At 45.1% G+C, this 26,543-nt stretch overlaps 3 protein-coding genes across 3 annotated transcripts in view; 2 read left to right on the top strand and 1 right to left on the bottom strand.

Moving 5' to 3' along the window:
• Positions 1-15,981, top strand: part of LOC128304060 (uncharacterized) — a 161,314-nt gene extending 145,333 nt beyond the window's left edge. The window contains exons 10-16 of the mRNA XM_053041186.1: positions 10,063-10,285; positions 10,711-11,066; positions 11,148-12,073; positions 12,446-12,608; positions 12,694-12,800; positions 12,879-13,126; positions 13,845-15,981. Of these exons, the coding sequence (XP_052897146.1) occupies positions 10,063-10,285; positions 10,711-11,066; positions 11,148-12,073; positions 12,446-12,608; positions 12,694-12,800; positions 12,879-13,126; positions 13,845-15,037 (3,216 nt within the window). The 3' untranslated portion in view covers positions 15,038-15,981. The remainder of the gene's footprint in view (positions 1-10,062; positions 10,286-10,710; positions 11,067-11,147; positions 12,074-12,445; positions 12,609-12,693; positions 12,801-12,878; positions 13,127-13,844) is intronic.
• Positions 15,982-19,151: 3,170 nt separating this feature from the next.
• LOC128302009 (dolichyl-diphosphooligosaccharide--protein glycosyltransferase 48 kDa subunit) lies at positions 19,152-20,633 on the bottom strand. Its single transcript, XM_053038719.1, has one exon. The coding sequence runs from the start codon at positions 20,587-20,589 to the stop codon at positions 19,216-19,218; it is 1,374 nt and encodes a 457-aa protein (XP_052894679.1). The 5' UTR covers positions 20,590-20,633; the 3' UTR covers positions 19,152-19,215.
• A 360-nt stretch (positions 20,634-20,993) lies between these two features.
• LOC128305975 (inversin-B) lies at positions 20,994-26,419 on the top strand. The gene is made up of 7 exons (XM_053043627.1): positions 20,994-21,030; positions 21,540-21,756; positions 21,837-21,953; positions 22,028-22,225; positions 22,285-22,491; positions 23,081-23,829; positions 23,907-26,419. Exons 2-7 carry the CDS (start codon positions 21,655-21,657, stop codon positions 24,571-24,573), a joined length of 2,040 nt encoding a protein of 679 aa, XP_052899587.1. The 5' UTR covers positions 20,994-21,030; positions 21,540-21,654; the 3' UTR covers positions 24,574-26,419.
• The last annotated feature ends 124 nt before the right edge of the window (positions 26,420-26,543 follow it).

Below are 26,543 nucleotides of genomic sequence, written 5' to 3'. Positions count from 1 at the left end.
ACACACCGTACGCTTTGCATCCTTCCGATTACGATTGAATTTGAAGATAAAACGAAATAACGATGGAAACAAAGCCCAACAACATATAACCATGACCGTGAGGGAGGCTACGGCCAGCTCTCTATGATGGTGGTGTTACGCCTGTTGCTGATGCTTTTTGAATCCGCTGCGTGTAGGTGTGTGTGTGTGATGGTTCCTCTCACTCGGGTGCATCTCGTTTTCTCTCCCAGTGCTTTTTCAATGTTTCCACCCCCAATCCTCCGGGGGTTCCGAGGGTTGAGATGATGTCTGCCCGGAAGCTCCCACCTTTCCGTGTGTAACCATCGGGCAAAAGCAAATAACTCCGCACCGTGATTCATAATCCACGTGATTGCCAACCAGATCGGTGACCCCCGGACGCAAACCTTTGCTTTGCTTCTGAGCCCGGGAGTGAAATTCTAACTGCACCGGCCAGATGGATCATTCAATCATCATTAGGTAGAAGGTAGACGAAAACGATCGGTTGCTCTTTTGCATCGTTTGGGCCGGAGTGATCTCGCATTCGGAGATCGTCGACGCAGTCCGCACCACCATCTGGTTCCAATCCGCTTCGATCACCGGTTTCCGATTCCTACGCGGTCTCTCGCTACCATCACTTTTAGTTCGGTTCGAAGCAGCTGCCGAGGAAGATGATCACCGCTGGAAGACCTTCGCTTCGTTTCGAGGAACTTAACACTTGACAGCTGTTGGCTCTGCTGTGCTGTGTCCTCTTTATTCAGAGCCTTCGAGGCATTGTTGATAGTTGTCTTAAAATTTCCATCCCACAACCTAAAAGGACGGAAGGAATGGAGATGAAAAAAAGGGAAACCGGGCAAAAAACCGTTCCAGTTCGTTGGAGAGTTCGAACAAGGGATAGTGTGGCACCGCAGGTACCCCGAACTTCGCAACCAATGGCGGGATGTTGCCGTGGAGATGATGTTCGTCAAAGTTCCAAAGTCTCGGATTACAGCAGTGTGGTTATTGCGCCTGAAGGATCTTTGCCGTGCTAGACACATCTGCCACGTGGCCATCCACTAGGAGCCTACAAATCCGACAACTTGTGTTGGAGGGCTCACAAAACTCAATCAAAGGACATACGGCCAACGAAGAGATCCTTGTAATTCCTTCACAATCTAAAGCTCTCCTGTTCAAAGTTCAAAATTTTGGGTTGTGACGTAACAAGTGGAAATGAACTTTGAGCGTTGGTTGCCCAGGTCGTCAATGCCCTTATCGAATCTCGGATGCAGAACGATTATGCTTGTAACAACCCCCAAAAAAAAAAGGGAAAACCCGTCCAATTCGGTATACCACACCAGTGTAATGGAAATGAAAAATTATCATTACACAATCGGTGTTTTGTTTTCCCGTGCATCCCTTTCCTTGCCCCGGTGGCCCCTGAGTTTCCACCACCCATCTTTGCTCCTGCGCACTTGTCTGTGGCTTCCCTTCGCCATGCACAAAAAGAAAGCAAATCATACATTTGATCGCTCCGTTATCATTTATTGCATAAAAGCTTCTTTCTCCCACATTCACCTTTCAACACCCATCCATCATTAGCAGCCATCTTCAGCAGCAGCCCGTTTTTGTTTGCTTTCTGCCTTTCTGCCGACCGATCGGGTATGCAATCTTGCCCGGTTTTCGACTCATTGTACACGATTCGCTAAACGACCGCTGTGGCTGTGGCGTTGTGTACAATTTTACGCACATTAAGCGCCATCAAGCGGTGTATCTTTGTTTTTTGGGGAGGTGTTGTAAAGCTGTCGGAAATCGAGAAAGAAACTGAAAGTGACACACTGAACGGACGGTGAAGGTTGTTGGCGGTTTTTTTTTCAATCTTTTTTGTTCCTTTTGGGTAGTTTTTGGGTTGTGTTCACGCTTCGAAAAGCGTCGTCATCTCGCGGAATCCGCTCCGCATGCGAAGATGCGATTGATGTTATCGGCTACAAATGACACAATTTCCGCACTTTGTCTTTGGTTTTTATAAAAAAACAAAGCATTAGCTTAAACCACCAGTTCGGCTGGATGGCTAATGGAATGCGTATTTAATTGGTTGGCCCGATAACGATCGTTTCGATATAAATTGCTGCGCTCATGTTAATGTGCTTTTCCTTCCTCTTCATGGCTTAATTCGTCACCGAGTTTTATAGTTTATTTATTTAAAGAAACAAATTAAACTCTCACAAATTCGCGCCTAAATGCAGTTAGAACTCCTGTAGTTAACGTATAAATAGGACACCCGGACAGAAACTTCTAGACATGGACATTAAGGGTTTATTAGGCCTACGCGCTGCCTCCTGAAGCCTTGTTGGATGTTATCAATAATATTCTTGAGTATTTTTATCTCAAACTCATTTCAAAAGACTATGAATAATATTTACTTTCGAAGGCTTCTAACCATTAATTGGGGATGCCGGTCCAGATAAGGTACGATCCACAACCTTCAGTGTAGAATACCCAACTGCAAGACACTAGACTATAGGAAAAGGATCGTTTTAATGACAATACTCTAATGGAACTTTCTGATTAGAGCTTTAAAGTACGCGAAAGAGCACTTTAGAAAGACAAATAGCCAAACGGGGCCAAGATTCGTTAGAATATCCAATCACCGAACCCAGTGATGGGGATGATGGTATGTTTTCGAAATTCATTAATCTCCCCAGAGTGACCCAGTTTTGCTGCAAGCGAAATTCTTCCACCAAATGGTAGCTAGAGCTTTGCATTTAATCATTAACAGAATAAACACTCGAAAACGATGCTAACGCGCATTGGAATTCAATAGCCCAGATGGAAACTGGTTCCGGGGGTTTTCCTTCTCAATTCCAGCAGTTGTTTCCCGGCGTGGTGTAAAGAGCTGTCAGAAAAAACAGAGCAGCAATTGAATTTCCACTAACGAACGCTGCGATGCGAACGGGGCAAGTGTTAGAAAATACCCACCACCGTGTACGAAAAGAACCTTGGCGGATGTGTTTTATGCGTGTATGTGTGTGTGTGTGGGTGTGCATTTCTGTGGCTCCATGTCACCTGCGTCAGTGTGGCTGGGTATGAAGTCAGTCGGAAAGGAAAGGGTTTTTTTTTTGCTGCAGCAGGTTTACGATTTTATCCGTTTCCATCCGCTACACATCCGTACGGGGGCGGATTATGGTAGTTCCGGTGACGGGAACTGCCGACTCTATTTAATTGACTCTAATTTGATTTGTACGAGACCATTCGGTGTCGGTGCTGGTTTTCCTCCTTTGCCAATGTAACAGGTCACAGTTAGTTTCTTGCTATTTTACGATCGATTTTTAATTAGTGTGTGGATCAGCGGGGAAAATTAGCGATCGTAACACATTAACCTGAGAGACCCCCTTCTTTATGGTCATTGGAATTAGTATTAGTGCTTGTAAAATAGATACGACAAGTTCCTAGGTTCCTAGGTCTAAAAAACCCTCTTCTACTTGTCTTAAACGTTCTCTAGTGTAGGGGTTATGCGCCTACTTGCCATATAAAACTTTACGATGCAGAGGAAAAGTCAAATCCTTCATATGCAGCTTGCCGATCCGAATGAGATTCGAACCTCAAACGTTTGGTGCACCTTACCGAACATCGCGGCACAGGGCCATGGGTTCGCTCAGACGCATTAGATCTAAACAAGACTTTGAAGCTAGATGTATTTATCCATTTACCAGCAGATACTTGTCTAACAATGCTCATTTAAAATAATGTGCTAATATGCAACTTTTCTACGCACTACATTCGGCAACATAATTGCATAGATTGCATCGTACTGCAACAGGTTATTTCCAGTTACTTCATCGATCGATCTTCATCGCCTCCTTGAACGATCGTACCACTGTTGACAATTTAAATACTACGCAAGATTTGCGTTTACATCTCCCCGACCTGCTGTTAGAGGCTATTATTTGCTTTTTGAAAGGTAGCGAATAAAACAACCACAGCTTTTTCCCACAGTTCATCAATCACAATCATGCCGCCGACGGTGGTGTGATGATAATGGCGCGAACCTGCCGCCCAAAATATTTACACCCAAAATCAGATCGTCGCTGATTGGAGATTGCAAAACCATGTACAATCGGCGTGATTAGCACAAAACAGAATGGTCACGAGTACGAGCTCGGAATGTGTTGGCATGAAGCAGTAAAGCAAATAAAATAAACAAATAGAAACATCAAATTCCGTGTCTAGCATTACGAGAGACGGCGAGACATGCAGTATCTCCAAACAACAACAAGCGTGACTAATCGGACATTGGCTTTAGACGATCAATGGCAGAGGAAATTTACTGTCGGTGAAATAATATCTTATCCATCCGAGATGCGCCTGTGAGTAATACAGGCCGGAAGTAGTTAATTTATTTATTGTGTGTTTTTTTTATAATTCTTTACCAACAAAGAATTTATCTCTTATTACGAAACGCGCATGATACGAACTGTGATCATTGTGATTGCTTTGTTGCTATGCTTTGTAACTTACGCGCTAGCTTTGTGATTTATTATAAAAGAACGATGTAATACAAGTCGAAACAATGGAACAATAATTAATGAATAAGCGTTACCAGATGAAAAGAAGGAATTAGATGTCAGATAAGCAGTATCGGAAAGGATAATTGAAATAACTGTTTTTTTTTGTACCTTTCCACCCAACTTACACCTGCCTCGTTTATTAACACTACCAGCTCGTATCGATCGTCCATCTTGCTTATCGGAGCCCTTTCCATCGGAGGACATTCCGGAGGTAAGGGCACGGCTTATGTTGATAACAAAATCAAACATAACCCGATCACAGGCCAGATGGTGATAAAAATGGGTTTTTTTGGATTAAGGCGTCGTCCATCCAGTAAGCTCGTAAGAATGTGCAGTAAAAATCAGAACAACCCATCAGCAAGAGATTCAGCTGAGCTGATTCGTGGTACCGTGGATGTCACCGGGTTTAAAGTTTACTTAAACGGCTTCACGTGACGGGCAAACATTAAACGGTACTCCGCATGAAGTGCATTGCCCTAAGGGAAGGACTGCACTTAATGGGAAGAATCATTTTAACGTGCTACATTTTACTGTAAACTATTTCAACGCACAGCCGGATTTTACCGGCAATTTTACCCTGTTTCCCATGGAGTTTGATGATCTTGAAATTGATAGTGCCAATACGATAACGGATCGTCGTCATCGTGCTCAGGCTCTGGTGCCAAATGGACACAGGGCTACTAATCAGTGAACGCCATTAAAGACCACCGACAATAGAAACATCCACGTCTCGCTGTCGTCACCATTGTGTCTGCCCATCGGTCCTGTGCCAATCCGATTTGATAGACCTACCTCTGCTCGTTTTATTCTTCTTCTCTTCAACCCTATCTCCCTCCTTAGGACGATAGGCCGGCGTATCTGATCGAACCATAAAGCGGCACATTATGGGCACAGCTCTCGCAATGTTTCAGTCTCAATCAGTTCGTATCGCGACCGCGCTCGAGTTCGGTTCTTATTAAAGCCTTTATGCGCGCTCGGCCACCAGTGTGTCCGGCCTTCCTTACTACAGTGAGTGTCGTGAAGTGTTTGCGGTTTTTATTTTTTCTGTCGTGAGATGGCACAACATTTTCGGTTAAAGACAACAGAATCCCACCCAATTAGCTAGCGGCACCCATGATGCTGCAGGCTTTCGGTTTTGCACACTCGAGACACATTTAATTAGCATCAGGCCCACTGAAGCAGCAGTGAAAGCGAAGAGCATCCGTTTTGTGTGGAATAAATTGGGGTCAAGTTCAAGACGGCAGACATCTTCTTCATTCGCAGGCGAACAAATTGCGGAGGGTTATGTGATCTGAAGCGAGAACTGGCATCAAGACAAGAGTGTGAGACATTGTGCGTTATTATTGGTTTTATGTTGCGTGAAAACGGGCAGGTCTCTGAGCACAAAACCCCCCCATAAGAACAGCAATTTACTATTCATTTATGAGTGGCTTAAGTCTGAAAAGGGTGCTTAGAGGCATGAAATCCATAAAAAGACAAAGGCGTTACAGGTCTCAAAGTAGAAGAAGAATACCCGTGATTTGAAGTGTCAAAGTGTCTAGAGTTGCTCAGTAAACTTCATAAGTAAAAGCAGTTACAAAACCTTCGTTCTTTTCTTCCAAAATCTTCTCCAAACTCCCTTTCAATCCAATTACCCTTCTTCGTGTGCCCGATCTCGGCGTTCTCCACATGCGTTACTCGTTACAGCTGCTATCTCGCCCATGAATGGTGCATGATTCTTCCGCGTGCAATGCCCGCTAGCCCACCTTCCATTCATGATAAAAAAAAAAACAAAAATAAATAGCAATCCTTTCGACAAATGGCCGATTGAATAATATGGAGCACCGACCACACAGACCATGCGAATCTAATGTCACGTGCAAATAATCTGTTTCGCTCGTTACGCCGAGGGTCATGATCGATTGAGTTTGGTTGATCGATTAACAGTGACATTTGTCTCGTGCAGTGGATGATGTGACCGAAAAAAAGCGAGGAAGAAAAGGCCGCACACCCCCTTCCAATCATTATTATCATCAACGCCCAGTTGGGATAAATATTGTGCCAAAAGATTCCCCCGGTATGGTACAACCAACCAAGAATAAGGTCCTGCTATTGTGTTGTGTGTGTATAATTTCCAACGTGCAATTAACTGATAACGGCAGCTACTAGCTAGCCTCGGTTTACCACTGGCTAGGCAGCAGTATACGGTAATTTATAACCATTTCGACGTGCAGGTATCAGTTCAATAGATTGGGCTTCTCCGCTGGTCCCTTTTTGGCCGGACTTATTTGATGATTGCTAGAAAGCGCTGGAAATCGAAGGCGCTGGCACTCACAAATTGCGGTTGCGATCTCGTGACTTTGAGCTCGAACGCCATAAATCAACACCGGGGAGGACGGTAATCGGGAATGATTTCCACCAAAAAGAAGGACCCACCGACGCCGCGATGATGAAACAACCGATACCGGACCGGTATGGGCCCGTGATGGCTCAATGGTATCGCCGATGCGTGATCAAGTAACGAGAAGTGGTCCCTAAAGATGAAGACCTTACCGATTGCATTACTAATCGGGGTACCGCATTGCACTACTCATCGAAGTTGTAAACCGGGGGTGTGATAACCTTTCGTAGAACTGATATACTAAACGCAAACAGATTCCTCGGATCTCCCAATATCAAAACTGTTGATTGAGGCGCAACTTATCTGCAACATTTTTTCTGCTGACGGTACTACTAGAGAGATAGTCCCCCCCGAAACGGTGATGTGTGGAACTCTGTGCCATGTCGAACGGGCGGGGGCCATACACATTCGTTTTTTCTCCCATTGGGCGAAGTAATCCTCCAATCAATCATCCACTCGGAAAGTCTTCCTTGCGCGGGAATCGGAACGTCATTTCGTACAAGACCGATAAGACGCGTACATGCGAATAAAAAAGAGCCTCTAAGCAACCCCAAATCCACAATTCCGCGGAACAGTATTGCCAGTTATCTACGTGTGGAAAGTTCCACCTTGTATCTTTTCTCCTGTAACCTGTCAATCAACCAAACTTAGTTGAGGAACAGTGGCCGCCCGGTAGTGCAAAAATATCTGCCAGATGCCAGTATTGTGCTGAGTCTGACCGCATATAGTGTGTCCTTCCGAACGTTCTGCCCTGCTTAGTTAAAGCTAATATTACTTTTTTGTTATTCTACAGTCTAATTTATTACTGTGTTCACCTGACCATACCAAACAGTGTGAGTGTTGAAGGAGAAATAATTGCCTAAAAAGGTAGTGCAAAGGTATATAGTTCGGTGTTCTTCCCGAAAGCGTGACTTGTGTAGATGGAAACAACCTACCAAAAGAGACAACGGTGTCGTGTGAAAATGTTAGTCAAAAATCGACAATCCTATAGTATTAGTAGACTGCGTGCTGCTGGAGCTACAGTGACCCAACACCATCCGCATCAGAAGGAAAAGCTACGTCTCGGGTGCAGTGTTCTACGGGCGTACGGTTCCTACCTTGGGTATGGAGACATTGGGTACCACCGACGATATCTGCATCCCGTGACGCCTAGTGTCCGGGAGCGTTACGCAGCGTTACACTCGGAGTATGATGATGATTTTCCAATGGCAGACGGTAGTAGTGCGGAAGAATACCAGTGGCGTTACAATCAGACGGTATGGAGCACATTTGGGTTGACAGGTTATGTTGTGTTTGTCTGTTGGAAAATGTTCTACGTCAATATTTGTTAGAGTACTTCATCTTCAGGGCTTAACGACCTACTTTTCAAGTCCGAATGACACTAGAATTTAAGTCAAATTCTTGCCTTATGAGAGGTATTAGTCAAGATGAAATTCGATTCACGATCGCCATTGATCACTGATCTGCCCTCAATTATCTTAGACTAGTGGAGAACTTTCACGTGGGTTCGTCTTAACTACTTCATCTATCCATCATCATCACGCCCCTGACAAGCATAATCCTTTTCCACGTCTATCGGACCGATTGGCGGTGGTACCAGCTCATGCTGAGTTGTCGTTTTGCCTCCTTCCGGGGGGCTTGTCAGTGATGTTAGTCCGGAACAATTTTTTGTAGGCTAAGGTTAAGTGTTAAGTGACGATCCCCCACTCACTTTTACATTTGGCAAACAATTTATGTAGCTGCCCAACCATCATCACTGGGGAATTCCCGAACAGTGCTGAACAGGCTTCGATCAATGTTGAACATTAAAAAGGAGTGGCACATGCTTTTATCACGTCCATCTGTCCATCTATCGCACATGGTTCTTGTGTATCTATTTCACGTTGCATTTTTATCCCTCCCCGATGCATCATCGTCGTTGCATTCCCGCGTTGTTATCGCCCTTTCTTTTGTAACATTACTCCCACTCCCTGCCGGTCCTGACCTGGGAGAAAGGTGTGCTTTGTGACACGGTTTATCGCTGAACAGGCTTTTAGATGGCCCGATTGCTCCAATAAACGCAACACCGGTTGAGAGCAAAACGAGTGCACACTCGGCGCGGAACGTGGCATCTGCCGGTTCGGTGTTGATAAGAATGAAAACATCCGTAGGGTCATGCTGGGCTTGTAAATTTAATAGCAACAGCTCTACTACTGTTTCCCCGATAAGATCTCATGTATCGACGATAAGTAAACTACGCATCGTTATTTTCCCATTTCCGAAGCGGAACCGGGGGCGCACACATCCACCATCCGCGGTGGAGGAGAACACAAATCTCGTTTCGCTTTATTTGCAACTACTTTATTCGCAATCATATCATTTTGACACCACCCTGACAATGTCAATCGTAAGCACCATCTCCAGGTTGGAGCAACTGATAGTGCGGATAAAAATAGAGTTAACGGTAGCAAAACAAGTAATGATTCCTCCTCAGCAAAAAAAAACATATCATATTTTCTTTCATTCAATGTACAAAAATAACTGCTTATCGCACATACACACAAACACGAACTACGGGAGGACTTTGAGTTGACAACAACTCACATGATAATTCCAACCTGTGGCAAATATTTCATACCCATTGTCCTTCAATCTCGTAAGCCTCCTACATCCGGAAAGTGTCCCGACCGGGGAACGAATCGGCCCGAACTGTCGTCATCTTGCGGTGGGTTCGGTTCGTTCTGGATGTTGGTGGACCCCCGAAATGAGTGACAATAAAATGGCACCGTCGAAACACTGTTTCATCCTCATCGAAATCTTTGCACACTGGGAAAAGGAAGTGCTATTTTTATTGCACAAGGCCGTCAGGCACCCGTTCCAGCACGGTCATCCTGTGCATTACGACTTATCGCATGTTCCTTCCGATTCCGCGCGCGCCCCCAAAAAAAAACGGGGGGAGATGTTTGTGCGGGGTGCTATAAAATGAAATAGCAAAATTTGGACGAACCCCCGATATCGTACCCCGCAGCTGCTTTAAACCGATTGGCCAATCAAACGGAAAGCCAGCCAGTGACTCATAAGCTACTGGCGGCGTACTTAAGTAAGCTTTGTTTTGATTCCCTTTTTAATTTATCACCCTTCCGTTCTTTCTTCCGTTGGCAGCCCCTTCAGCTAAGAGCCGTTTCTAGTCCATCGATTTCGGAGGCACCGATCGAAGCGGCACCGGCTGGTCGTAACAATCAGGATGCAAGGAATCCCCACCTAGGTACGGTCGGTGCCAATGCCCAACACAGTCCCACCACGAATGTACATCAGCATCCATCATCGTCATCTCCGCATCAGAAGACTGCCCAAACCAAAGTGTCCACCCATCATCCAGTGCAAGGTTCGTACTAGTATTGTGCCTAATGTGAATATATGGATCTTTAGTGATCAGTCATTCAAATCATTAGTCGATTCTCCAAATATTCATTTATTCTGTGACATCCATAGTTGCTCAAGGATTAATAAAGATCTACAAAGATCCATGAATCTTTAACGATCCTTGAACTCTCAAAGATTCATGAATCCTTAGAGAAAGATTCATACTAATTGATTCACTGAATCATGAATCTCCAAATATCTATGGGTTCCCATAGAATCAAGAATCCTTAGACATTCATGAATCTTCAAAAGAGATATTTAGATTCAGTTTAAAGCTTCACTGGAATTTATGAATATTACTCAGCTTCATCCAACATTAGTTTGAACTATCTTACACATTACTTTTATAGACTGAGTTTAATAAGCATACCGTTCCTCCACTTTCAGTTTCGGAAAGCGTACTGCAAAAGTTCCGCAAAACGTTCTCCCATTTTAAAACCTCGAAGGCGCCCACTCAACCGGTGACCCTTGCCACACCGGAACAGCACAACGGAGTGACGATGAGTGTGGACGACAAGCAGCAACAGCAGCAATCGCATCATCACCACCGTTTCGGGCCACTGATCTGGCGATCGAGCAAGGAGCGCCGCAAGACCAAGTCCCACCGGCGGGACAAATGTAATAGCGGCGATTCGGGCATCCAGGTCGAGCTTGACAATGATGCGGATCAGCATCTGCTACTGCAGCAGCTTCACCCACTCGAACACCACCCGGAAGGAGTGCCGGACGGTGTACGCAATGGAGTAAGTAGATCGGATCGGCAGATCGGATGAATGCGGTGTGTGTGATGTCTAATTCGATCGATTATGTCCTTTTCTTTTCAGGAGATACCACCCCCACCACACACAATGTACGTCGCTGGCGTACCGGTACGGAGGGCCAACTCAGCGAAAGTGTCCACCACCACGACCAACAGCACCACCAGCTCGTCCATTCTCAAGCACAAGCTATCGCTCAAGGGCAAGGACAAAGAAAACGTCACCAACATATCACGGCTGAGTGGCAAATCGCTTAGTCAACCGTCCGGGTTAGACTGCATCGTTGCACCGGGCGGTGATTGTGAGGTGGACGGAAGGCGCCGACGTCGAAGACAGCATACACGCACCTCCACCACGATACCGACCGAACTAGACCTGAGCGATAGCGAGAGCATATCGTCCCATCCGGACGAAGATGAAGCGGTAGCGGTCGAGGATGAACTACTCGTCGAGCCCGCCTTTGCCGAGGTGTTGTTTTCCTTCCGTCCCGGTGGTCCGCAAGAACTCGGTCTCGAGAAGGGTGCCCTCGTGGAGGTTTTAAAGCGTGAACAGGGACCTTGGTGGTGGGGTCGACTAAAATCGGACGCCATCGTATCGACTGCGGCGACTGGTGGTGGTGGTGGTGATGCTGACCGTAAACCGGCCGATTGTGGATGGTTCCCGAAGGACTTTGTGAAGATTGTGCCGACGTACGCCAAACCGAAGCAGATCCTTATCATTAGCAACAGTGAGGCGGGCAAACATCATGGCGCGTGCGAGGATGATGATGGTGGCAGCAGTGCTTCCACGCTGATCGAAGGTAGCAACTGTGATAGTACCCGACTGATGGGCGGACTGTCGGTAGCGAGCGATGCGTCGTCGTCCGCAGCATCCGTAGGACTGCCAGAGGACGGTGGTACCGCTAGTCATGACTTAACGAAGGAGAACATCATCAAGGAGCTGCTGGAGACGGAAATTAACTTCGTGAAGTTGCTCAATTCGCTGTGTTTAGGGTAAATATTTATTTATATCTGTTATTGATGTCATTTGGTGAATATCAATGATCTTGAGAATGGTGTTATGGTCCAGTTCTGCTTTATATTGCGACGGCTAGTAGGCGATTTCAATTTCAAAGTTAAGATTCATGTTAGTGACAGAGGACGAAGAAAGAGCCTGTCGCTCTCCGTACCGATGATCTCAAAAAAAAAGAGTCCTAGTGGAGGTTTTCAAACGCCAATCAGGACCTTGGTGTTGAGGTTCCAGACTAATAACTCGAGTACAACACTTTAGTAGAAAGGCTTTAAAAAAACATGTTTAATCCAAACCATTTTCCAACGCGACACTAACTCTTAACGCATTTTTCTTATATGTTTTTCCTGCCACAGCTTCATTAAACCACTGCGCGAGCGGGAAGACATCTTTTCGGTGGAAAGTGTGAATTTAATATTTTCCAACCTGGAAAAGATCTGGCGATTCCAGCAAACCTTTCTAGACGCGTTACGCGTCGCTGTGCCAAACAATCGGATCGGTGAAGTGTTCCTGGAGTATGTAAGTATCCACCGTACGGTGCATGCCTGATGGAAGTACGTTGGAAGGGTACTAATTTATATGTTGCTTTAATGGACTATTACAGCAATCTGCGTTTATGGTGTACTCTTCCTATTGCAACTCGTACCCACGTGCGCTAATGGAGCTGGAGAATTACGCCAACAATAAGGAAGCGAATCAAATACTGGAAAAGTAGGTGTAGCTTGTAATTTGTTTATGCCATTGTAACATTCCTTTTGACCGAAACCATCTCCGCTTCCATTTACACAGCTGTCGAATGGCGGAAAATTTACCGGAGTTACCACTGTCGGCACATCTGCTAGCGCCGATACAACGGATATGTCGTTACCCGCTACATCTCAGCGAACTAGTCAAACACTCGCTCACCCGCAAGGAGCTGCTGCCGACGCTTAACCTGCGCAAGTGTACCAAATCCGAGCTGGAAACGATGGACTGCCGGGAGGTGTTCGAGATGGCACTGTCGGCGATGCGCCGCGTTACGGAAATGGTAAACGAAGGTGAGTATCGACGAGGGGAATGGCAATGGAACGGCAGCATTTTATGTGCGAGACTGTTGAGATGCGCTTGCATGTATGCTTACCAACTAGAATTTGTGTAGAAAATGGTCTTGTCGACCGCTTCTCAGTGATGGAAGACTCTGGATGCACTTTCCCGTACACTTTCCGTTTCAATTCTATCACTCCGCCCGTCCAACGATCGGCTGATTTTTGTGATGGTGGTGAATTTTGTACGTTTGTAGCGGGTAGAAATTGGGATGTACCTTGCCGGTTTCTTGTCGGTGGATTGTACGTCGTTGCGTCGACGTGGCATTTCACCATCTTCTAGCTTCACTTTTTTCGCACCACCATTTTTACTGCGATACCCTTGTGATGTCGACGGGCCAGAGTCGGATGTATAATCTTCATCTATCGAATCTTGCGCTTGCCGCTGACGTTTACCCATTGTGTCCTTTAGTGCACCCTGCGATTACGACAAAAAAGAAACGATATCCCTATAGAGAACGGTATGATTGCTATGATTTGCTTTTCCAATGCCAACTATGCCCATATGTACTACTGTAGCGACTAGTATGTGTGATGTCTCTTTCTCCCATCCAGTGTGTGTGTGCTTCTTCCTTTTGTAGTGATGTACATTGTTTTGCGATTTTGTTTTCTTTCTCTTTCTTATGTTTGCTTTCCCTCTTCTTATACACCTCGAACGGTTCCGGTTCCGCAGGCAAACGGCACAGCGAGTATCTGTCCCGCATCCAGGCACGGTTCGAAAACTTCCAAGGTCCATCGATCAACGTCCACAGCACGCGGCTGTTTCTGCAAACCGACGCAATCCGGATGTCACCGAACCTGTGGAACAACACGTACACACTGTTCCTGTTCGATCGGCAGCTCATCTACTGCAAGAAGGATCTGCTCAAGCGCACCAACTACATCTACAAGGGGCGCATCTTTCTCGATAACTGCCGAATCCTGAACCTTCCGGATGGTAAAATGTTTGGCGTAACGCTCAAAAACGCTCTCCGGCTGTACTGTGACACGCGCAACAAGTGGTTCGACTTTTGCTTCCGGAGCAGTAGCAGCAAACTGCGCTTCCTTAACACACTCTCCTCCGAGCGACAGTTTTGCGGTGAAAGTTTGTTCGTGTCCGAGCTGGACGGTGGCGCAGCGTCCTGTTTCGACGATGATAACCTTTCCGATCGGGAGTACTTCCCGTACGTGGACGATAGCAAGGAGGCGGAGAACGGCGGTGGTGGTGATCAGAATCTATACGATCTGGTCGATTCCGGTAGTGGCGGATTCCGCCCATCGGTGGCGAGTACCATTTCGTCCTTGTCGGCCGGTTCGCAGTACGCGAAAGAATCTCACAGTAAACCATCCACGACAACCATGATGCCACCGGTGGCAGCATCCAGCAGTGGACCGGGTGCTGTCGGTGGTAACACACTACCGAAAAAGTCTCGAAAAATGCCCAAGGAGACAGCATCCTTGCAGCAGCAGCAACAACAGCAAGTACTGGCTGGTTCGGACTATGGTTCCAACTCGCTCGGACGCCGCAAGTTGGGCAATTGGTTCCGCAAAGCGAAAAGCACCAACAGTACACCGTCGCAAAGCCCCACGCATCATCCGATGGCGATGTCACTTGCCTCCATCAGCAATAACAACAACCTTCACTCGGACAGCTCATCCCAGAGCAGTCTGGTGACCAGCGGGTTCCCGCACCAGCGCACCCTTTCAACGCTCGGTACCACCGGCACAACGCTGTCCAGCAGCGGGACCGCACTGTCCGGTTCCGGTGGCAAAGGTAAACCTTCGAAAGCTGACCAATCCGCCACAGTGGCAGTGGTAGAATCATCTCAATCTCAACCCATCTCGATCACCGCCACAACCACTACTACGACGGCAGCTTCCTCCTGAGGGTACGAGAGTACCCTGCTTTAGTAAACTCCTTCCACACAACACCACACCAGGCGAATGCGCTCTCGAAGCCGATCCGTTCCAGTGATCAGTCATCGCACCACATAGTAATCATTCCTTCGCCATCACCACCATCATCATCGCGTAATCTCACCACACCACTACGTTATCATCTCATGGCGCCAAATGTGTTACACCGGTCTTCTATCTCGCCTCCGGTTCATATATACGATTGCAATTATAGAGATTTCCCGCGTTACCAGCTGCTCGCCATTTTATCTCCCCCAAAGGGGACAAGGACCCCCCCCCCCCCCATTTTCACATTTGCATCATTTCATACGCATTTTTCTCTCTCTCTATTTCTCTCGTGCGCTTAAGTGGCTTTTAGTAGTAGGCAGCTGTCGTAGCTCTTACGTTTAACTCTTATTTGGTACGAACCCCACTATACAGACACCACAATTATGCTTTGTGTAAATGCCAAATCTTTACCTTTAAAAAAATACTGCAAAAGCCAGGGAAATACAAAACACGAACTACGAACTAAATTAGTGTATGTGTAGTAGTACTCTAGCAGTAGTTACTAAGCCTTATCTATATTATTAAATATTACTCTTATTTTGCGATATGTGGCAAAATTTGTATAGGCAGCCTATAGACGTGGTTGGTGTGTATAGAACGAGAAAAAGAAACAGGAAGAACTGATCGTACTTTGTTTCGATTTTTTTAAGGAGTTTAAATTGTACTTTTGTGTGTACTACTGCCGTACTTTCGCGATCGGTATTAAATTATTGTTTTCGGCTTTGCAACGCGGAAAAGATACACGTGTTTATTAATCTTTCTTTTATTCTGTACATCCGCTTTTAAACTTACTTGCTAAGATGATATATAGGAAAAGTTTTGGTTTTTTAGATAGCAAAACCCGAGTAACAAGAAACGAAACCAATAAAAAAAACCTTATTATGTTTACATTACTATTTGTTCTTATTTTTTTGTTTCTTTAATTTAATGTATTGTTAAGGATTTGTTTTATTTTTTCGATTGTTTTATCTCGTTTTCAGGTATGTTATCTTTTGCTGCATTCATACTCCGTGCACATGTGTAGCCCCATTTAGTGTAAAGTAGTTGTTTTTAGAGAGGGGGTTTTCTTTATCTATCCCTATATAATGCCACATCCTCATCGCTCATCCTTTGCTCAATTTTCTTCTTGTTCCAGATGATGACAAAGATGAGCTGTTGTTCTAAAGCAATCCTTCACTACTCCTTCCTTCTCCAAAAGAATTGTTAACCCAACAAATCAAGCCACCCACCACCACCAAACAACCACAAACAAAAGGACAAACACAGAGAGCTAGAGGGGTTTGCACATTGAATGTAACACAACAGCAGTTATTAGAATTGTTTTAACTAGAGTAACCCTGTACTCTCATTTCGAATCCCAAAACTTTCCTTTTTTGCACCGTTACCCGTACCGGTAATGAACAAAACACAACATGTTTGTAAAATTAGCAGCAAAACTTAAAAAAAAGTAATTTAAAAAGAAGTGTATCCTTCGCAACATTTCCACTGCTGCCATTCGAGCCAAAGAAAAACGAGGGTGAAAAAGGAAAAGTTTTTCCAAGCAACTTTACAAACATGAAGAGGAAAACCAGTGTTCAATTGAGAGTAGACGAAAAGAAAACTCACACAGAGACACGTATAAATGTTTTAAACAATAGAAGGAAAGAAGTGAAAGTGAAAAACGAGTGAAAATGCTCTGCATAGGTTTGGAACCGGTGTTTTATTTCACTAATAACCACCAGGTTTTAATGTCGTCAATTGTTTGCGTTGGTTGTAATTGTGCGATAAAAGGTATTATTATTATGGGAGAATTATATGACGAGATCGTGCTCGAAAGATGATCTCATACGTTTGCCGATCGTACTAAGGAGAGCTAGCTTTGTTTAAATCAAACCAACCAGCAGGTTTCAAGGGTATCTTGTAATTTATCGTAGAAGGGTCTTTTGCTCACCGAATTTATTTATGTTTCTGCTTTGTGTTCCCTAGTTCTCCACATGTACCGAAAAATAGACAACTAAAAACAAGCAATCAAAACCATTTCCATCGGGCTGGTGAGAAAACGTGAATAAGTGAAAGGAATAGTAATAATTACACGCGCTTAAAGGACATTATGTGTCATGATTTTAAACCTACGAATAGATAGTTGGATGGCGTAGCTGGAGCGAAACAGCAAGGAAAGCTAAGCTAAGCCCCACAGAGCTGGTACTGTGAAACATGGCAATAATATATTGCAATATATAGAGCAAGTGAAATGAACCAACAGATAAATGTGGAACTTCCAGTTTGTTTTTCTCCCTTTGTAGAACAAAAGCGTGTAGTCTGCTGGCAGAAACTAGACTTGAACAGTGGCGTCATACAGCTTCGCATAATCATAGAATTAGTCGTTACCGGCTTTACTTTTACCATTACCCATGGCCGTCGTTGTTCACTATGCCAATGTTATGCTAATGTTGTTGTTCTTTTCTACTCACAACCATTTGCGCTTCCACACTCGGTTTACGAAAAAAGATTGGTCGTTCGAACAAACAAGACTTTAACAAACGGCGAGCAGAAACAGGAAGACAGGACGATAAATGCTCTCTTACTATTACTACATATGCTTTAAGGCAAAGCTCACCTACACACATTACAGGGTTATTTAAAAAAAAAACATTTAACAAACCAATTATTGAAAGCGTACATGCGAAGGAACAATACCGGAAAGGAAAACAAATTTAACCTGGAGAATGTAATTTCCATTCTCGCCCTTCAGTTCTTTGTAGTCCCTGATACAGGAATATATTTAGTGTATTTGGAAACAAAAACTTACGTAGAGAAGTGCTGCGCTTAACCAGTTGTGTGTTGTTTGAAATGAAGAACAAAGAAGGGCAAATTAGGAACACGGAAAACATAATTAAATCGGTATACATTAAGATATTTGCTGAAAAACGCAAACACTCTACCTTTTAGTAGATGATCGGTTAGGATACTACTTATTGGGAAAAGCTCATTTGGGAGCTAATGAAGTTCGTGACACTGTTACACAAACCATACACGCGTAACACATCTTGTAATTGTGCGTACTTTAAAAAAAATCAAGCTCAAATATACCCTCAACTCCGCGGGGGTGAGAGAGTTAGGAGATCGGGAGCTTTGGGGTGGGGAAGAACATAAATCAAATACGATATAAAAAAAAGTCTAATTAACAACATTAAATCGGTGCACATAAAAAGATCTTGTGAAACCCTTTGTACCGTCTATCTTTTTATGTTTATCAAATATTTCGACCTCACACCTAACTGTGACCACAAATGAAACGTGTTCTTTAAAAAAACAACTTACAACAAACACATTACAACTTTTCTTATCTAATTAGAACATTTTAGTCCCGCTGTTTTTGTTCAAGATATGCCAAAGAAGCACACATGTAAATAGTTTGTGAGTTGCCCTCTCGAGGGAAATAATGCGAACAAAATGAATATAACATTTACAGTTACAACATTGCACCAACATTTTACCGAAACTGCAGCACAAAAAAAAACAAACTAAAGTTGTCGTTTGGAACGGAACATATCGAACAGTGTTTGTCGGTGTACGGAAATAATGCATCCCACGAGAAGTATTCGTTTGAAGACGCAAAACATGTGTTGTGTTAGTATAATCTTGATCATTCAGTTTTAGTGCAATTCCCGTACGATCGATATTGACTGTTTGTTTTAGAAAAATACGCTAGGTTCTACAGAGACGCAAAAACATACGCAAGAAAGGTGCATTCGTTTGCAGCATAAACCATGAGCAATCCTAGTTTTGGCCGTACTCCACCATCACTTTAGGTTTTTTTTCTTCGAGAGATAGCACAAATTCGCCTACTGCGTTAGAAACCCTTTGAGTGTTTGGTTTACTTCGCTCGCCCTAAAAAGAAAACTCACACTCATTAACTAAAACGTAATTAAGTAAAATAAAACCCCATCACCGAAAGTTTGCCGGGCGGAAACAGAATGGAATCTAATAAAGGAATTAAAATGAAATGAAAAACAATGGAAAATAAAACATACAAACTTACGTTGTGAGATTCTGGTGTATTACTTATATTTGTTCGATTTTATTATTCGACCATTTGTGTAGTTGGTGAACCACTACGCCTACTGTGCTTTCTTTTCGTTTGCAGCAGTTGGACGGGACGATGGTTTGCTCCCATCGTCTTTGAAGTGAAGGAACAGGAACGAGAACAGGAACATACCGACCACCATTGAGAAGGCGCTCGCATAGTACGGATAAGCGCTTGGGATGAACCGCTCGTACTGGGTGTGCGTTAGCGGACGCACCGACACTTGCGTCGTTGAGTACAGGTGCGTGTAACCGATTCGATCGTAGTTCACCTTGAACTGGTACACACCGTACACGTCCGGGATGTGGAAACGGGCCTCATAACGACCACCACCCACCGGTACGAGCGTCGTGCGCACGAATGGATCAATCCGTACGAATTCCAGCTGCACGTCGGATGCCTCGAACGCCTTCCATTGGCCGTCGCTGGCACGCGTTTCGATCTCGATCGTGTAAACCACCGGATCGGTCACGGTGTACGCGGACGGTGGCTGCGATTCGCCTTCCTTGTGATGACTGACCGACCGGGCACGGATAACACCGTTCTCACCAAACACCCACTTGCTGATGGCCATCGCGACTTCCTGATTGCCGGAACGGGCGTAATGCTTGCTACCGGACTGAGCACGCTGCACCGGCGACAGGAACGCTTCGTCGGAGAAGAAGAACAGCGATCCGGAAAACACAACACGCGCATTGTTGCGTGCCTGCAGAGCCGCAATCAGAAGTGTTCCCTTGCCAACAGCATGCGGGTACTCTTTGATGGGCGCATCCGGCACATAACTGTAGGCGGAACTGTCCGCCGTCAGCAGTTGCAGCACGAGCGGGTTTTCGCGATCAGCCAACAGTCCGGTTCCACGGTACAGCAAGGGTGCCACCGATGCACGGCTGCCAACAATAATGCTCGAATCGATAAGATTATCAGGCGAAGCGACGATCGTTGTGTGGTCGCCGGCATCGGACACGTCATAGTTCAGATGATCGATAACAGCCGCCTTCTCCTCGTCCACCTCGAACCCACACTCGGAGGCAAGCTCGCGCAGCGGGTCACCCGACGTGGTGCTACCGGCCACCAGCACGTTTCCTCCATTGTCCACGAACTCCGTGATTGCTTCCACGCTCAACGATCCACCAAACTCTTCCACCGATGGAGCAAACAGGATAAGATGCTGGTACAAAAATTCACCATACTTTGACAGCACAAGCCCGGCGTCATCCGCTAGCTTGAAGGTAAGCTTGTAGCCACGTTCCTGGAGCGATTTGAAGAAGATGGAATGGGTTTCCCGGATGGCCAGATTGTCCAGCAGCACCAATGTTTCGCCGGGTTCCGCAACGGCCACCGATGCGGTGCCGATAAGCAGCGTGAAAAGCAGTACTCCCGTTATTCCGACGACCGCCCGGTTCGACATGTTGGCACAATTTCTTCGATTTAATTTTTCTCCAGGCTCCTTGACACGTAACCTGACAGCCACTGTTTGGAACCACACCGTGTGCACCGTGGGCGATCGATGGGCAAGGTTTTAAAAGGCCTTTTCATATTATTTTTGTTTTGTAATTCACAAACTTTTATTTTAAACCGATCAGCATTTGCTAAAATCGCGCACATTAATTTAAAGTCCAATTTGAAATATTCGAGTAACGTTTATGCGCATTTCACTAAATAATGTTGCTTCCTCAAAAAAAGCTGCCAAAATGGCATCACCACTAGTGAACCCACCGTGCTCCTCAATCGCACGGATAAAAACTTCAAACACCAACGCGAACTACTTGCTGTCAAAATATTGAATACAAAATAGAACCTTCAATGTACGCCAAAACTGTGCCGACCGTGGAAATTCTTTTTCTTAGTGGTAAACAAAACGTTCTTTTTGCCCTTATATTGTTTTTGCCAGCCAGGCGAAACCCGGACCGTTCCAAATCCGTGGAAACTTGCGCCGGAATCAACTGGCAGCTGTGTACAATTTAGATTCATTTTCACTTCCGCTCCACGTACGGAGTTGTGGACGCTGGAACCAATTCGAGCATGAAATGCCTTCACGTATCAATCACCACTGCTGTGCTGGTTGCTAGGATGGAATGCACCGCAAAGCGCCCGTGCAAATTCCGGTGAATCGTGAATATCATAAGCATAGCTAGGGGGGAGGAAAACGTACACGGAAGTTGCTCCGGTTCTCGGGTGAAAGGTTCGCTCGCCAGCACAAAAGGGCAACAGCACTCCCAACGTAGGGAAGGGTGTTGGAAGGCTGGATGGCTGGAAAACTGGATTTTCTGCTTTCTGCTTCCGTTACGTTCTTTTGGTGCAGTGAGCGTAAGAAAACGCGCAACGTTTCTTTCGTTTCATCCGTATTTGCATTTGCAGGTTACTTCAGTTTCTTTCCGACGTACTCGGTTCCGGCCGTTGAACGAAGCGCACCATCGAACGAGGGACGCACGGATAGTGAAAGCGGATCGCAAACGTACGCGACCGAAAGATCATGTTTACGGAGAAGATTTTTGACAATCTTGGCGTGGATATGATAACCAGCAATGATTCGGAAGAATCGATGGAGAAGCTTACGGGCAGCATCGGCAGCAATGTAAGTTGTGGTTTGAATGAGATACATAACCGGCTGGGTCGAATGCCCTTAACAACGTTCCGGTTGAATCTTCATTTCAGAAATATCAATCGGTGATAACAGATCTCGGGAAGGCTTTGCTGCAGGCAGCCCGAACAGGCAACACACCGAAAGTGCTCGATTTGATGGGCCGTGGCGCACCGTTTACTGCAGACTGGGTGAGACATACGATTTGATCACAGCTGCATACACTACAACTTTTATTAAACACTCCATTTTCATTATTTATCAGCTCGGGACAACACCACTGCATTTAGCGTCACGGCACAACCACATCGAAACATGCAGGGCATTACTAAGGGCCGGCATAAGCAAGGATTCAAAGACCAAGGTCGAGCGAACGCCTCTGCATATGGCCGCCTACCATGGGAACATCGAGATCGTGGAACTGTTGCTAAGCAACAAATGTGAAGTGGATGCAAAGGATTTGGTAAGTGAAGATTCAAAGTGCGCATCGGATTGCTAGCTAATATTGGCGTTTTACTGTAGCTAAAAATGACTCCACTGCACTGGGCGGTTGAAAAACGTCACGATAAGGTAGTGGAAATGTTACTACAGCATGGTGCAGATCCGAATGCGCTGTCCAAGTTTGACAAGTCACCGATACTGCTTGCCAAAACAACAAAACAGATGGAACTAGTGCGGATACTGAAGCTGGCGAACGAGCTACGTGCCGCAAGCAGTGAACAAGTAGGGGTATGTATAGTAGAATAATTCTTCAGGCAAATCACACCTACTAGTCGCACAGTGTATGACTCAATTCTTGTTCACTTAATTGAATTTTCGAGGAATAGTGTAAATGGAATGTCTTCATCTGCTTACATACTCTGCAGATATCCCCTTATACACCTCAAATGTCAATTCATCATGATCTATCGGTAGCTATTACAGATTATCGACCATATATTAACGTAAGCGTAATTAGTATTAATAGTCAGGATGCAATACTGGCCTTTTCTAGATTGTACTTGTACAATGTTCTAACAATATTCGTCGATAAATGCAATAACATTAGCTTCGGTCGCTTCGCACTGCCATTAAAGTTGAAAGTTTACTTATCCATAATCTTACCTTTCTTGTTCACGTTTTGTTTAATATAGACAAGAAAAATGTTTAGAATGGTAGAATGGTTAGAATTCATTTCAAAGAATGTCAAAGATTTTAAAGATCCAATGTGCTTGAGATAGAGATAAGTTAAATGTAACAAGTTGAATTGGACGAAAGCAAGAATGGGCAAGAATGAATTAGAACGAAATGTTAATGAATTTATTCAAATTAATTGCAGATAAAGGAGGCAACGGATAGTCTTATGCACGAGCTGCAACAACACAAAGAACGTCATGCGGAAGGGCAAAGCGCGATGGTGAGCGAGAACGACGAGATAGAGGATAATATTACGATGGAACTGAGTAACGATAGTAATGCCAATCTGTCGGAGAACTCCGACCACCCGCTCAACGATACGGACATGCTCATCGAGAAGGAGGACAGTCTGAGCGATGCCATAACGAATCTGGAGCAGAGTACGGAGACGGATCCGAAAAATCTCGACTCGTCCACGCTGCAAATGCTCAAGGAGCACGGTATCGCCTTTATGCCGACGGACGAAGGTGGCAGCGTGATAACGTCCGCTATCAAGAGCGGTAGGAAAATTGTACTCTCGGAAGCGGGCAAATACGCCCTCAAGGAAACGAGAAACCTTCACACTCAACAGCAGCAACAACAGCAACCGCACCATTTACAAAAGCAAACTTTCCACACGGCATCGTCCATCCACGGCACGAACATCACGCACTCGAAAACGAAGACAATCAAAATCATCAAAAAACAACCTGCCTCATCGCACCTGCACCACTCACACCTGCATCACGTGCATCACTCGAGCACGGGTGCCACGCCAACGATAAAAACGAATAAAGTAATCAAAATTCTATCGCCGGAAGAGTTTAAACAAATCTGTGGCGGTGAGGTCGGTGGGATTAAGCGTGTATCCTCGTCGGAATACAAGAAAGCGGTTGGATCGGCATCAGTGAGGTAAGAAATTCGAACATCCGCTAATACGTTACCGAATAGACAAAAACACACTGGTTGATTTTACCCCCTTTTTCCAGAGTTCCTATCGGTGGTCGGTCACATGTTATACCATCGTCCGGTGGTAGCATGGGCACGAAACCGATCAGCAAAATCGTTATGACGAAATCGGGTCAACGGTTTCCGATGGTGACGGCTGCCGGTAAATCCGTCGGTGACCTCGTTCAGACGAAAGTTAGTAGTAGTAGTAGTAGTAGTAGCAGCGGCATTGCGAACGGACTGTCCAGTGGCCACAATCGGCACATCATAACGTCGGCGGATGGTGTGAAACGGATTCGGACCGCTGCCGGTATGGAGATCATTTCGTCACTGCCCACCAAACTGCCCCAGGATACGGTCGTGTCGGTCGAATCGTCACCGGGGCCTCGGGTAGGCGCGGTGTATCATCGTGTCACCACGATAGGCAATCACCATACGACCACCAAGTCTATCTCCTCCTCATCCTCCTCCTCGAAGTCCGGAAGCGGGCCGGCGTCCAACCTGGTGGTGGAATTGCTCGAACGACAGCAGGTCGAGCTAAAAAAACTCATCGAGGATCTGCGGAAACAGTTCGAACTGTCGCAGAAGCAGAACGAAGAGTACCGGGCCAGGGTGGAAAAGCTGGAGAAAGAGGTGCAGACGCTTAAGCAGCAGCAGCAGGGATCGAGCGGGACGGCAACATCGAGCGGCTTGGTCGAGATCTTGTAGAAAAACCTGCTGGAGATCCGGTACATAACCTGGAGTAACACTCTGCAAAGCGTCACCGCTGCTGCGTGACGTATGGCGCTTCCTTGACATAAAAACTACCTTAGGAACCTTTCGTTAAGTGTTAAAACCCGTGTTCGTGAATGTTGCGAGTTGTTTAATTTTAGAGCACGGGAGAAAAACTGACCCCATGTTGTTGGGGGGGGAAGAATTACTTTCTGTACCGGAAGATGAACTACCACTGTTCGATCGTATGCGCTTTTGGTTTGTTTCGATCCTATCGACGCTTACGGTTTTGCTGTTTTCGGAATAGAAGCTACTGGAATTTAATATAGAGGCTGCAGTCTTTTAGGCCAACTTGTTCCAATTTGGTTCTACATTAGTTGGCACAATCTCTTTCTCTCTATTTAACGTAATATTTAGAGGTGTTCTGTGTTTCTGTTATTGTTCTGCACAGCCATTACTACACTACACAACAAGCGTAATCCACTTTTTTCTGCTTTTCAGTTCGGAAAGATCCATCGAATCTCTACAGTAAACAGCTTCATTTTACAGTCGAAAGCATAAATCACATCACCACACAGTGCCACTGTTCTGTCGGTAATATTCTGTCAGTCGCTTTTGGACAAGCGAAACGAGCTATGTTTACAGAAACGAATCGCTTTTGTAGCATCTTCATCTACCTCGTGAACGCGTAGTATTTGGCACAGTGGAACAGCAACGAAGGAACAACCCGAAACAGCAATAACACGCAGAAAAGCAAGCAAGCGTATGTCCTGCAGCGTAGCGTAGGCATTTAATGTTCGAAACGTACGGCGTCGGTGAAGCAGTCCGTATGAAAGTAAAGCTAAACGGTCACGTGAGATTGGCAACATGTGGAAAGTGTGCCCGCTCATTAATTATGTAAAAAATTGTTGGTTTTAAATTATAGCTATAGGGAAAATAGGGAAGAAACATTAATTCAACAAACAAACAAACTCATCTGTTTCTGTTTCGCTGTCGCGGTTTTTGTTTTTTTTAAATGGTTCCGTTTAAAGAAAAAGAATTAGCGTACTAATTGTGTGAATTCTCGCTTCAAAAAGAATCAAAATTAACACGCTAAATAATAACAGAGAAACGAAACAACACCAAACAGAGAGACGACAGCATTGAAAACGAAAAGTTACTAACTCATCTGTTCAAATGGGGAAATTTCATTTTATAACAAAACAAATTCTTTGAAGAGAGTGCGAAATCTGCTAACAGCAGATGGCCATTTTTTCGACTTTCTTTCTATTTACCATAAAAAAGCAGGATCATAGCAAGATTCCTGGAGATAAAGAAAGGGAAACAAAATTAGCATACAAATGCTGTACTCTCACAGAGTTGCGTTGAGTTTTGTTATTGCGTTACTGTACGTGCAAATGCCAGAGAATGTACAGGCAGTGGAAAGTGAAAGAGTTTAGAGGTTTGCAGATAGGTTGGAGTGAAATCGTTAGAATCGTCAGCAATAATCATCGAGATGTGGATACCATATCTCTTCGCGTGAGAGCATGTCTGTGTGTGCGTGCGAAGTTTGATCCTGTTGTACATATAGAGTAATTGACTTTACCTTTGATTAACAGTCGCCTTACTTTGAAAGCGTTTCGTCCCGGTGACGATGTTCCGAAGTGCGTGCAGTGTTGCGGCCCGAACCGCAACGACAACAGCCGGAAGAGTACGAGCCTACGGGCAAGGGACGAACGTTCGGAGGGTGAGAATGCGTGTAAATGTGTGCGGGCTTACAGCACATGTTGCATGTTTGCGTCACGTTTGATGGCCACACAAGTGTACACGCATATGTTGCCCCAGAAAGGAAAACAAATAAAACAGATGCATTTCATTTTCAATTTTTTTTACGGCGCTGAGTTTATTGTACATTTTGAGAAGAATCATTCAGTGAAGAGTTCTCCCAATAGCGAGTCGATTCGGAAAAGATTTTTGAAGTTCTTTAG

The sequence above is a fragment of the Anopheles moucheti genome, chromosome 3 (assembly GCF_943734755.1).
Source record: "Anopheles moucheti chromosome 3, idAnoMoucSN_F20_07, whole genome shotgun sequence".
NCBI lineage: Eukaryota > Metazoa > Arthropoda > Insecta > Diptera > Culicidae > Anopheles > Anopheles moucheti.
The sequence above is the reverse complement of the archived record's forward strand: the minus strand, read 5'-3'. Positions and strand labels throughout refer to the sequence as shown.